This window comes from Xenopus tropicalis, chromosome 8, assembly GCF_000004195.4.
Source record: "Xenopus tropicalis strain Nigerian chromosome 8, UCB_Xtro_10.0, whole genome shotgun sequence".
Taxonomy (NCBI): domain Eukaryota; kingdom Metazoa; phylum Chordata; class Amphibia; order Anura; family Pipidae; genus Xenopus; species Xenopus tropicalis.
The window spans coordinates 88,257,509-88,269,985 of NC_030684.2; the positions used below are offsets into that span (position 1 = coordinate 88,257,509).

The window sequence follows — 12,477 nt, forward strand, 5'->3', positions numbered from 1 at the left end:
TTGGATGCTGTAAGGCTTTGTCAGTGAAGTTGGTTTAAAGAAGAAATGTGTCATATATTGTATCCTGCTATGCTGGGTGTCAGCTGTAATTTTCCCTCTTTTCTTTTTGTTCTTTTTTTTTTTTTTTTTTAAAGGAAAAGCAGAAAATCAAAAGCGTAACTGCCTGCCAGGTAACAAAGGAAACCAAAGAAACGTAATGCACAAAGCTGCTGCAACAACAGCCAGTGCTAGCGCTGAATGGAAAGATGAGCTTGTATGTTGCTGTGCTAAACAATATCCTAGCTGATCTCCACTTGGAAGGAGAAAATTGCTTACGAATAGTGTATTTGCTTGTGGGGATGGCTTTACTAAGCAGCCAATTGGGATGGGTGCCTCATTATCATGTATGCATTCTTAAGCTCAAAGCCAATAGGTGGGCCTCTAGCTTGGACATTCCTACTTCTCGCTATAGCAGAACTATAGAAGCAATCCCCAAGCAGAGGTTTTCCTGTACTTCAGCAGTTCAGCAGTTTTCCTGTACTTCAGCAGTTCAGCAGAACATGGGCCATCTCTCAGAAGCACAAAGGCACCTGGAAGCATACCGTGACGTCTAAGTGCAAATATCTTTTCTACAAACCGTTCCCCTTTATCACCAAACATTTATTTTGTATATACATTATTTAATATTTTGGAGTATTTCAGATAGTATTTTCTCTTTATCTAGTGGTTAAATATGCTGAATATAGTTTTATCTGTTACTACAAATGACTGTACCATGCTTTAGCTATGTCCCTTACAATTGCTTGTATTAATTCAATATTTCCTGGTTCCAAGAACATAGTTTACCTGGAAATACAAATCTATAAAAAAATATGAAGCTATTGTCAGCTTCCATATTTGCAGTGAAATCAGAATAGGTATATTCATATAAAAGAAGTATTTTTTTTCATTGTATTAAGATTCTACAGAAAAAGTCAGTCCACTCTCTGTTGTTTCTAAATGTGTGTGCTCTTCCTTTTTAAAAAGTGAATAATAAAGCACTGATTTGTTGAATACTTAGGACAGCACAATGCATGATTCCAAATAAAACACAAACACATTAATACAACTTTTAGTTATGTATCATTCATAATTCAGTAGTAAGAAGGCATTTTATTATCTTCATAGTATGCAACATTTTAAATGATGGGATTTACAACACAGTTCATATCTGTTAAAGGGTATATATTAAAGACACAAAGCTCTATAAAAACTGGCATGTTCACATTTTCTGCACAGAGTTCTATTATAGTTGGTTCAGATGCTGCCATGCCAGAACTGTTACTGTATTTTTGGAGATTATAGAAATGTAGGAGGGCTATGCAAGGTGATAATCAAGCTTGTGGCAAGTCAGCCTGAGCAACAGTGGCAGTGTAGACAAGGCTAAAACTACAAGTTGAACCAGTAACATCTTCATAGATACTAGGGGCAAAGAGCAAGAAAGTATTTAGATATTTCATTGTTAAAATATAGGCCTCAATCACAAGTGCAAGTGCAATTTCTGGTGCAAGTTGCCTTGTTTTTATTACCCACAATTCAGATTTGTTTCTTGTAAGTCCTGTGTCATTGTGGCTTTGAGGGGACAATGCTTCTGACACAAATGCAGCCAATTTGTTAAAACAATCATAGTTGCACTTGCAGTTTAATGATAATCAAACAAAATTGAGCTGAATATCTGTTTGTCTGCATCATTTAGCTTAGGCCATAGTGGGAACCCCCAAGCTGCTGTGTCCTTTGAGGCAGGCAGGAGGGTTCCCTTTGTCAGTAGGTGCACTGTGCATGATTCACAAGAGGAAGCAGGATGGAAGTAGTGGCACCAAGTAGGAGCAGCAAAGAACAGCTTTAGACGCAAATACACCTTTGTTGTGCAACCATTGTGCCTATATATGCATGATTGCTACTTCAGTGTTTGATGCGAATGATTCTTATTGACACTTTTACTCTATCATTGTATGTCATCTCCAAGACCTGATTTTTTTGGATGAGCCCTTTTTGTTTTTCACTGTCCAAGTTCTGGCAGCAAAGCCCTTCAGATTTCCTGGCCTGACTCCTGAGGGGATTTGCTGCACACTTACATAGCTGAATGCAGAGTGCAACCCAACTCCCAGTGAACATCATGCCTAGGAAACTGCTTTTTTGTCATAATGTACCTTCATGATTTTAGTTTCAGTATCCCTTTCAATGTTTTCATAACAGAAATTCAAACCTAAAAAGGCACCCTTTAAAGGAACTGAAAAACAACTATTTTTTTTCGCTTGTTTAAAGAGATTGCTGAGGTCCTGATCTTAATTAGACTTTATTACTGTTCATATTGGTCTTTTCATAATTAAGCCTTTTAAAAGAAGGTTGCTAGTATGTAGTACAGAGTAGACAGCAAGTAAGGTGAGCTAAAGCAAAAATCTAATTTAGTGTGTGTCCTAGGAAATAGAGCATTCCTTCAACATGGGTTTACTTTACAAAAGTTGTCCTCAACAACTGTAATTAGTCAGTATTAAGGTGAAGCCTAATATACTTTTTATTATTTCCCATATTAATGAAATCTCTTCCACTACTTGCATGGCCACTTTTTTTTGGGAAACTGCGGAAGGCTTAGTAGGCCTTACCATGCATCAACATTTGTATTAAGTGTCTTTTACATGTGCAAGTACCCTTGTTTAACGTGGCAAAATAGTTGCATACACTTTCTAAAGTTAGCAAAGAGCCATTTCCTTTTACCTATGAGTAGGTAAATAGCATTACTGTACCCTCACATATATTGATAATATAAATATTTAATTACTGGGTACATGATAGAGCAAAGTAGTTGACCTAAGACGGCATTAAGTACATGGCTATGGTGCTCGTATTATCCCCTGGCATTCATACCTTGCATTTAATGAATGACATGCAAGGAAGGGACATAGTAGGTGACAAAAATCTTGCATAAAGCACTGTATACACAGAAGGGCACATTTCAGAAGCACAAAGATTACTACTTAAGAGTGGCTCAACCTGAGTGTGGGGGCCCTAAGGTGTGTAATTATATGCTGGGGGGTGCTGTGCTATCCTCACAGGAGGAGGAGACATATGGATTTAAGGGTGTGTCTTAATATGACATTATATCATTCTTTCACATATGAATGATGGTTGATACCCCTGCAGTGAGCACCAACCGTTTGGGTTTTTGCTGCGCTACCACGCTATTAATGTGGGTATGGTCTTAAAAGCTCATGTGATAACATAGGTGTAGTTTGAAAAAAAGGGAAGGGCCAAAACCAGCTTTCATTATCGGCCCTCCACCATGTAGGTCAGAAAAATTCCGGCCCTCTGTACCACAGAAGTTGGAACTTAATGTTGGACTTAAAGCATATATTCTGTTAATACGTTTTTATAAATCTGCCCCTAAAAATGTGGCCTCAAACAGAGTTTTTTAGCTGGAGGGTCAGTGACTCCCATTTAAATCTGGAGAGAGTAAAGACAAGTAATTAAAAAAAACAAAACAAATCTATTCAAATTAAAAAAATAAGACCAATTAAAAAAAGTTGTTAAAAATTGGTCATTTTATAACATACAAAAAGTTAATGTAAAAACTACCCTTTTAAGAGGTGAGGTTCACGGCTTGTATTACCTATGATGAATAGTGAGTTTGACTAAAGGGGAGCTGAATGAATTAATCAGTGAATTAAATCTTATTGACATTTTTAGGTTTCCGCTGTTCAGTGTTTTCAGCGCATGAATCGATTTAAATTAACTCTATATGTAAATTTTCCTTTTTGGCTAGAGGCTGTGGGTGATTTTTATTGTTAGAGGTTTCTAAAATGCAGATAAACACAAACACATCATTTCGTGGCAGATAAGCACAAGTCATTTCACACCTGACTCCTCAAGACAAAATGGCACATGGCTAGGAAAAAAAAATTCTTAAAAAGAAAAAATCTATACATTTTCTGACGTGGCCCCGTGTTACCATAACTGGGGATCTGCTATGAGAGGCATAAACATATCAAGTGATTATCTGCCACCAAATACAATACAAATGGGATTTTAATAAATGTCTTTTCCATTCTCTGTTATTGAGGACAATCTCTTTAAAGCTTTGTTGGATCCATGACGCGTCCAAGAAACAGTAAGGACTGGTAGGCTTCTTCAAATATCATAAAAAGGAATGGACGATTCACTCTGATGGTCAGAGGCAATGAGTATGCAATAATTTCTGCCCCGGCCACAGCTGCCGCTTCAGTCCCTCTTTCATCTACTTCTATCATGGCTTGCTGTGTAATCTAAAACCCAAGACAAAATACAGTAGTTTAATGAACAGTGTACACAGGGCTTCTCACTCAACTGCTGGTTTGTTTGACTTTGCTCATTGGAATCAAGCAGTAGAATGTGGCTTTGGCTTCTTTTTTTAATTTTGCCCTATTTAGAGCAAGAAATAGCAAACCCATTTACTAATTATAAATTATTATAAGAAGGCTACTCATTGCACCAATGTTGAAAATAGAGCAATACAGTCCCTTCAGACGGACAGTAGGTACAAAGCTCCCAATGTATTCCTTGCACACAGGCACTTCTTGTTGCACCTTAAAAATTAATCAAGTAGTATGCATTGGGTTTGTCCACCAAAGCGCCTCCTCTTGTGTGGTAAGTGAAAATTGAACCTGCCAGCGCACCATTCATGGATACAGATGTCTATTTAGTGCACATTAAAAGAACAGTTACTCCAAAAAATGAAAGTGTATATATGTGTAGCCATGGGGGCAGCCATTCAAGCTGGAAAAAAAGCACAGGTTACACAGCAGATAACAGATAAGCTCCTTAGAATATAATGGTGTTTTATCTGCTATGTAACCTGTTCCTTTTCTCTTTTCAATGGCTGACCCCATGGCTACATAGCAGCATTCTTTATATAAACTATAGTAGTGTTTCTGAAGCAAACGCGGCCAGTTTTACCAGTGCAGTGCATTTTACTGTAATTACTTTTCTACACTTGCATATTTTGGTGTTACTGTCCTTTAAACCTGTGGGTGCACCACTGATGAGCTGCATTGTGGGCAAAAAAAACATGAGGGTTGATTCACTAAAGTGCGTTAAAACTAGCGCTATTTATAGCATGCGTAAAAATTTTATTGCGTCTTATTTTTTGCGTCTTAACGCACGATTCACTAAATGTATATTTGTGTTAATTTAGACGCGATGCTGTTTGGGTTATTTGAGTCGCGGAGACTATTTTCGTGCGGTATTCGATGCAACGCGTGCTAATTAACTCAGCGCGCTTCTTGTCGTGCGCGCTAATTAATGCTACTTATCGTGCGCACGCCATATTAGCCATACACACCATTACGTTTGTAAAACTACTTTTCAGAAAATGACCATTTCCCTGCAAACTGGAGGCTGCATCACTCTAGGGCCAACACATACTTGAATAAAGCCCACTGCAAAGTCCATATTGTGTTGCCAAAAGCTCATGAACTGTACTTTTCTATAATTACCGCCTGCCCCAAGTAGGTGTTAATTTTCGCATAGACTAATGCGATATTTAGCGCTTCTAAGTGTTTGTGAATCATGCGTTAGTATTATTTCTGCACGAGAATTAACGCAATGCGGTAAAATTAATGCATTCGGTTGCGCGCTATTTAACGCACACGATAAGCGACTTTAGAGAATCAACCCTATGGTGTTTTAAGCTTGTATTTGAACCCATTTAATATTCTATATTTATAGCACTATATATTTTCAGTATGCCCAGCATATACTCTGTCCTATCAGTATGAGTTAATATCAGTGGATGGAAAAGGACCACAAAGGGCAAAGAGAATTGATATGCTGAGAATATTCTTAATTCAAGGTGCCATGTACAATGTGGTGATTTGTAAAATTACACAGTTAAGGGTTTTGTCTTACAATTTGTCTATACAATTTATTGGCATAGAACAAAAGCAGTAAAGCTATGTAATTGTCTGAGTTTTTCTCTGAGTAGCTAATATTGACTTTCTTACCTCCGTTAGCATTAAATTTCGTTCTTCGGTCAGATCAGTCAGATTTGCTTTTCCAGTGAATAATTCTTTTATTCCTAATTCATTTAGTGATGATTTTAGTTTGTATTTCTGATCTAATTTAAATTTTGGAAAGAAAATGTCGGTTTTTCTGGAAGAAAACAAATGTAAAGCCTTTGTAATTTACCGCTGTTGGAATTTAGTTTGACACAGTTGAAGTGTTAATTTTGAGTAACCCTCAATAAACCATTTTCATAAAAAATATACTTACTACGTTTAGTAGTATGTGCCATTGGGTACTCCTAAATAGAAAATTGCCATTTTAAGTACTATGGGTACCCATACATGTTAGGTCACATCAGCCAATCTCTTCCTGTTACAGGTAAAGCTGCATTATTTCCTGTCAGGTAATCTCTGAGGGAGCACAGACCAATACCTGTCACTCCAGTTGTTAAAAGATTAATAGTAAGGCTGCAGAATCCCCTTACTTACTTCTCTCCTGTAACCCACTCAGCCCCCTCCTTTAGGAACTTGGTTGGCTACTGAGCATGCTCAGTTCTTCTCAACTTAGGTTACTAAAAATGACCTCCAGCCTGGCAACCAGTGAAGAGATGGCTCTGCTGGTTTCCATACAAATTTTGCTTTAGCTGTACACTCTGCTGGAGAAATATGTTTTTTCTCCTAACCTCCGGTCCTAAGCCTTTGCAGATGTAAATACCACTTATAATGAGAAAATGAGCTGGGTGTTTTAGGAAAATGTGATAGTACTGGACAACAAAGGGGATATTTGCAATACAAATGGTGTGGTTTGGGTGGGGGGAGATGTGCCCAACTTATATACATGGTAGGTAGGTTTGCATGTCCTTTAACTCACACTGGTTATGTATCTGCAAATATCAGCATTTGTGCTTCTATACTATCTACATTTTCTTTAAAAAAGAGCAAACTAGGCCAGCATCAAATTTTTTTTGTGAATCAGTGCTAGAATTTTACCATGCTGTCTATTTTGTCAGAAAAAAGCGATCTGTTGCCCTGGGAAGAAAATGAAGATGTCATTACTATCTACCAGTTTCATCAACCAATGAAATCAGAGCCCTTCCCTGCACTCCTCTTTCTATCTAAGGATCTATCTAAAGAGACAATCTTTCCATTGATTCAATCTTCCCAACAGAGTCCATACTGTACCTTGATTGCATTTTTGCTTGCCAAGAGTTAATTAGTTCTTTTGTTAGATGATCTTCTAAAATCCCAAAATCTCCCTCTTTCTCTGGCTTGATGATTAGCATGTGGGCATTGCCTCTGTAAGGTAGCTTGAACACAGTGCAGGATAAATCCTTGTCAAATACTGATGCCACTTTGTCTGTTTTGTACATCATTGGCACAGTCACAGAATTGTATTTGTCAATGAAAAATGAGTCTACTTCAGTTAATGCTGGATTAAATGGATACTGCCATTTTCCTAAGAAAGAAGAATAAAAATGTAAATTACATTTTCTGTTTCCCATGGAGAAGAGCACTGCAATATATATGGACTGCTTAATCCCACTGTAGCTCAACTCAGTTCAACACTGCCACTGTATCAATGTCCTTGCTGTGCTGCTCCAGCCCTTTAGCAAAATCAATGGCTAAGTGGCCCAGTTTAGGGTTAAAGTCACTATAAGTTTGATTATAATATACTATATATTAAACATTTATCTTTTCTCTGTAATATGGGCAAGGGCACACAGAGCGTTGGCTCCGCTGCTCTCAGGTTGCGTTTCTACGGCAGGCATACAGAAGCAGACCCAATCTCTTTCGCAGCTCTGTGTATCTGCACTGACAAATATAGCTTCCGTCTGAGTACAGGTGCTAAAAAGTGTGAATCGGGCATTTTCGTTCTGATTTTCCCTCTGCTCCATTCTTGACCTTAAAATCTCCCCTATATACAAATAAGAGATGTGCATCAACAGCACTAGCAGGTCAGTAATGTAAAACCTTTGGTTTTCCAAATATTCTCTGAAATATATAAATCATTTAGTTTTGTTATGGTATATTTCACTGTGTGTGTATAATTAATGACATTATCATTGTTGTACCTGAAAATATTTGGTAAATGTTGTGCCATTACACAACAGACCTGCACATAATAGATGGTAATCTACCTTTGAAGAAGATATAGTCAAGGAGGAGAAGCTTAGTTTGTGGATCTATAAAATCATAAAAATTGGAAATTAGCCCCTTTGTCAGTTTTTCAACATAAGCATTGATTTCGTTTTTTGCCTTTGAGCTGTGAAAATCGATAAGTTCGTATTCCATGTCAAAATACTTCTTGGTCAGGTTGACAAATTCGTCCTTCATGGAAAACGTTTCGTGTAAGAATGAGAGACTGCCTATGTTCAATACCAACTCCTCATTTTTGGCAATTTTTTCCTTAATTGTTTTCAGCAATTCTGGCAGCAAATAGGGATTTTCCTGGTCTTTAAATGGGTTATAGTTCAACCCATGTAATAGCTGGTCATATGTATTTCCTCTTGTTCCAAGCAATAAAGAAGAAAGTCCCAATGACACGCTAAATGGCGAGAAAAAGATGTTATTGTCATGTTTATTTGCAATTTTTCTGTAGAGATTGAACCCAAAATCACTGCTCATTTGAGACACATTAGCAAAAGAAAGCACTGTAGGGATCTGCTCCTCATTTCCAGATGGGAGACTAGAGTTCATCAGTGTTGCAGCAGAGGTCTGCTTGCTGCATTCTGAATGATCCACTTTCTGTTTCCTCGATGGTTTTTGTTGTTTAGTAGCATGATCAGCAATGCACAGTCCAATCAGAAGGAGAAGAAGTAGCCACAGTGTGCGTTTCATAGTGGTTCTTCTGCTAAGAATGGAAATACAGTTACAGTACATTATGAATTATAATTAAAATGACTTCAGTGAAATATTTCAGAATTAAACATATTCATTTCCATTACTAATTAAAAAAAATTGTGTCTCAGGCTAGATAAAAATTCACTTTCCATTAGCCAGATGCAAATATTAGCCTTCACATGTTGTTAACATACATTACAGAATGAGACCTTAGTAAAATCATTTGTATTGTAAATGTTAATCTGATGCTCACAAGAGATGTTATCTGTGTGGTCAGTTAGTATATGTATCAAGTGCACCTTGTATATGGATCACAACACTAGTGCTATTTATACTTCAAGATTTATTTACTACTTTGTGTTATTAGCTACTCACTTTGATATAGGAGAGAATAGAACTAAACAGTTTTGATAACACTACCACGACTAATACTTGCTTATTATTAGTTGAATCATTCATATAACAACGTTATTCTACTGATCTTTTGTGTGCACTTTTGTATACAATTCGCCATAAAATAGTATAATTTCAAATCTGCACTGACAGAGTGATGCCGTGTCTGTCATTTCATACTAAAGATGGAGTAGAAGGCAACAGATTGCTTCACTATCAGACTAAAGTGTAATGTTAATATATAGGCAGAGAAAATGTCATGTGTATTCCTTAGGCCTGATAATAAAGTGATAAGAATACTGAGAGGGCTTGATTTTTGTTTTAGAAATGCAGTTTCTAAAGGGATTTCTTTGCTATTAGTTTTCACTACATGTACCACTTAGGTTATAAAACCAAACCATAACTGTTTTATATTTACGGGTTGAGTTTAATAATAGATATTCATATAAAGGCTATGGGGAACGTAATATTTGTTCATAAAGGAAAAAAGGGTCACAACGGAACTAAAATATTGCTTTGACACAAATTGTGTACAGTCTGCGAACCCTTTGCATTTCTTGCTACAATAGGTTTGCAACTGTTAATTTTTTAGTTTGCGCAAGTGTGCTGTGCATGTAATAAAACTTCTTAAAGGGGACCTGTCACCCTAGAAAATAATTCCAAGTTGTTTTGTTTGGTGTTTGTCAAGTAAAATAAACTTCACGTACACTATATGAATGATTAAATCACAGGAAGCAGGCAGGTGCCATTTTGTGGACACTGTTAGTAAGGCAAGCTTTGTATCACCCCAAAAGCTTGTATATGTGCCAGAATGTGGGGATCAGATACCCATGCCCATGCACTGGTTACACAATTACATGGTGTAGTAACTGCTCAGTGGAAAGTGGAAGTAATTCTATGCCTCGCCTCTATACCTAAGGCATAAGTGAGGAGTAGTCAATATATGATTGACAGCTGGAATTTTTAAATTTATAATTTGTGTTTTAATAAAAAAAGGAATTTGGGTTTCATGTTTAATTTGAAAATGACTTTTAAAATACAGCTTTTTATGTTTGGGTGACAGGTCCCCTTTAATGAAATGAAAAATATTACATCGTAACATGAAATTTTTTTTATTCTTATTTCAGCGCCATTGTTTCTGTTTGTGAATTTGATTACATTTCATGTTACAGTGTGGAGTAGCTATTGCACTCCCCTACACAGAAAAAGCTGAGCTTCATGAAAAAAACCCAAAACATTAGTAGTACTTCAGCTCGTAAGGACAATGGTCACAATATATATTCGCCTCTTCAAAGTTTAACATGAGAATTGCTATGACCATGCCAGTGTACCCTCGAGTCAGGCTATTAATACTAAGAAATTTGTTAAAACAGTATTTTGATTTTTGCAGACAAGCAAATGCGAAAGGCCACAAAGATATCTAAATAAACAGCATATTTATGTTCCTAAGCAGAGGAGAGGGGAGGAAAGCAAAGGGGTGTTAGCATGGGAATGTCAAGGCAGAAGAAAGAGAAAGGAAAAAGAAAAAGACTGGCAGTTTGGTCCATCACCTCTGCACATCTGCACGTTGCTTAGACATTTTCCAGTGTTAGTGAGGCAATTTCATTTAAGTTAAATTAGGGTGGAGCTTTAGTTTTCAATTAGACTGCAATTATGAACATCACTTAGGAATAGTGGAGAAATTATAAATTGATATACTGTGTGTAGGCTGTATTTGTATTATCCTTAATACACCATTCATAGTAAAACCAGCACATTTACTTCTTCATTGTCACTTTAAAGAGCATTAGTCACTTTCAGGGAAATCTAGTGTAAATGCCATTCATTTCATTTCTATCTCCAATCTGCTGGCTAGTTTTACCGGCTTCAACACCCTGAAAGTGGCTTCATTGTCATTTTATTCAGTGATTATCATGTTACTCAAACAATTTATTGTAGAATTCTTTTAAAAAGTTAATAAAAGAGATACTTAAAGCTTCAAAATGCTTTTGTTAGTTTTAAAACATCTTCTAATAGATTGTTCTCATTCCTCTTATTATTATGTTTATTGTTCTTATCAGTGAATGGAAGGTGTGAGTAACACTGGCTGTGCCTTTTTATAATGCAGATTCACTTAAACATCTATATTAGGATTTCATTTAAATCTTACAAAGTGACATTATTTTTATATATATTTTTATATTATTTGCATAGTATGGAATTTCCTGTTATGTAAAATAATAAAATATCATTTCTGAACAATGCATTGGTCAGTAACGTCAAGCAAGCAGTCTTCCATTTATAATGTGACCCTGGGGGTATCATTTAAATGGAGTCTGTAAAAGATATTTCATTTTACTGTTATAAATGTTTACTCTCTGTAATGGTTTCTATTTCAAAATATATTTTGAATTACTTTTAGAATCAGAAACAATGCCGCACTGACAATGCTTGCTTGGACCTACACCAAGTATCTATAGTTATCGATAGTTACTACTAAATATTGTGAGTTCTTACCAGTGTTGCCTTGTTTCAGTCGCAGAAATACTAATGCAGCCAAAGGTTAATGTCCAACATCAGTGGTCTTTGACAAATATTTAGCAATACAAAGTATAAAGAATGAGCAAAGTCATTTCCTTTATTTATTAACAGCTGTGCACACAGATATGTCACCAAAACATTTCCCAAGAGAAAAAAAACGCCAATGCATGTATATCTATTACTAGCATTTCTCTTTTATCAGGACTCTCTCACATTTCCTATTCTGTACTGCAGTGGTGCAAAATAAGCACAGAAACTGTTGAGAGAATTCTGTCCTATTATACATAATTAAGGCTTTTATCCTTTGCGCTATTCGAGCCATGAATTACGTTTGGTATCTTGTTTATTGACACAAGTACCAAAACCACTGCATTTGAATTACTTTATCTGCTATGGAAAATGGGTCCTACGCCCCTAGAGGACCCTGCAGAGCAGTCTTTATTGCTATAACAGGTATGGGACCTGTTATTCAGAATGCTCAGGTAGGGGGTCCTTCCGTAATTTGGGTCTCCATACATTTACTAACACCCCATTTTTTGGCTTGGGGTTTTTGTCACCAAAATATGAGTTTGTCTTATAAAAAATTTGATTTTTTTACGATTTATTATGCAACAAAACAACAACAAATCTGAATGCAAAAATAAATCATCTAAAACCTGTTGTGATCATGTAGAAGTCAGTGGCAGATGTCCCTTTTAGAAATGGAAGATCTTTCTTTGCTTTGTTGTTT

At 36.4% G+C, this 12,477-nt stretch overlaps 2 protein-coding genes across 3 annotated transcripts in view; one reads left to right on the forward strand and one right to left on the reverse strand.

Moving 5' to 3' along the window:
• ppp4r4 (protein phosphatase 4, regulatory subunit 4) overlaps positions 1-1,087 on the forward strand; it is a 64,950-nt gene extending 63,863 nt beyond the window's left edge. The window contains exon 25 of the mRNA XM_002933213.5: positions 135-1,087. Within this exon, the coding sequence (XP_002933259.3) occupies positions 135-159 (25 nt within the window). The 3' untranslated portion in view covers positions 160-1,087. The remainder of the gene's footprint in view (positions 1-134) is intronic.
• Positions 1,088-1,111: 24 nt separating this feature from the next.
• Positions 1,112-11,811, reverse strand: serpina10 (serpin peptidase inhibitor, clade A (alpha-1 antiproteinase, antitrypsin), member 10). 2 transcript variants are annotated; one of them, XM_012969464.3, is made up of 5 exons: positions 11,724-11,811; positions 8,132-8,841; positions 7,176-7,449; positions 5,994-6,141; positions 1,112-4,277 (listed from the first exon to the last, which is right to left on the reverse strand). In XM_012969464.3, the coding sequence occupies exons 2-5, from the start codon at positions 8,829-8,831 to the stop codon at positions 4,086-4,088; spliced, it is 1,314 nt and encodes a 437-aa protein (XP_012824918.1). In that variant the 5' UTR covers positions 8,832-8,841; positions 11,724-11,811; the 3' UTR covers positions 1,112-4,085. The 2 variants fall into 2 exon arrangements, with proteins under 2 accessions (XP_012824918.1, XP_012824917.1); XM_012969463.2 differs by having other exon boundaries at positions 8,132-8,844; positions 11,724-11,799.
• Between the last annotated feature and the right edge of the window lie 666 nt (positions 11,812-12,477).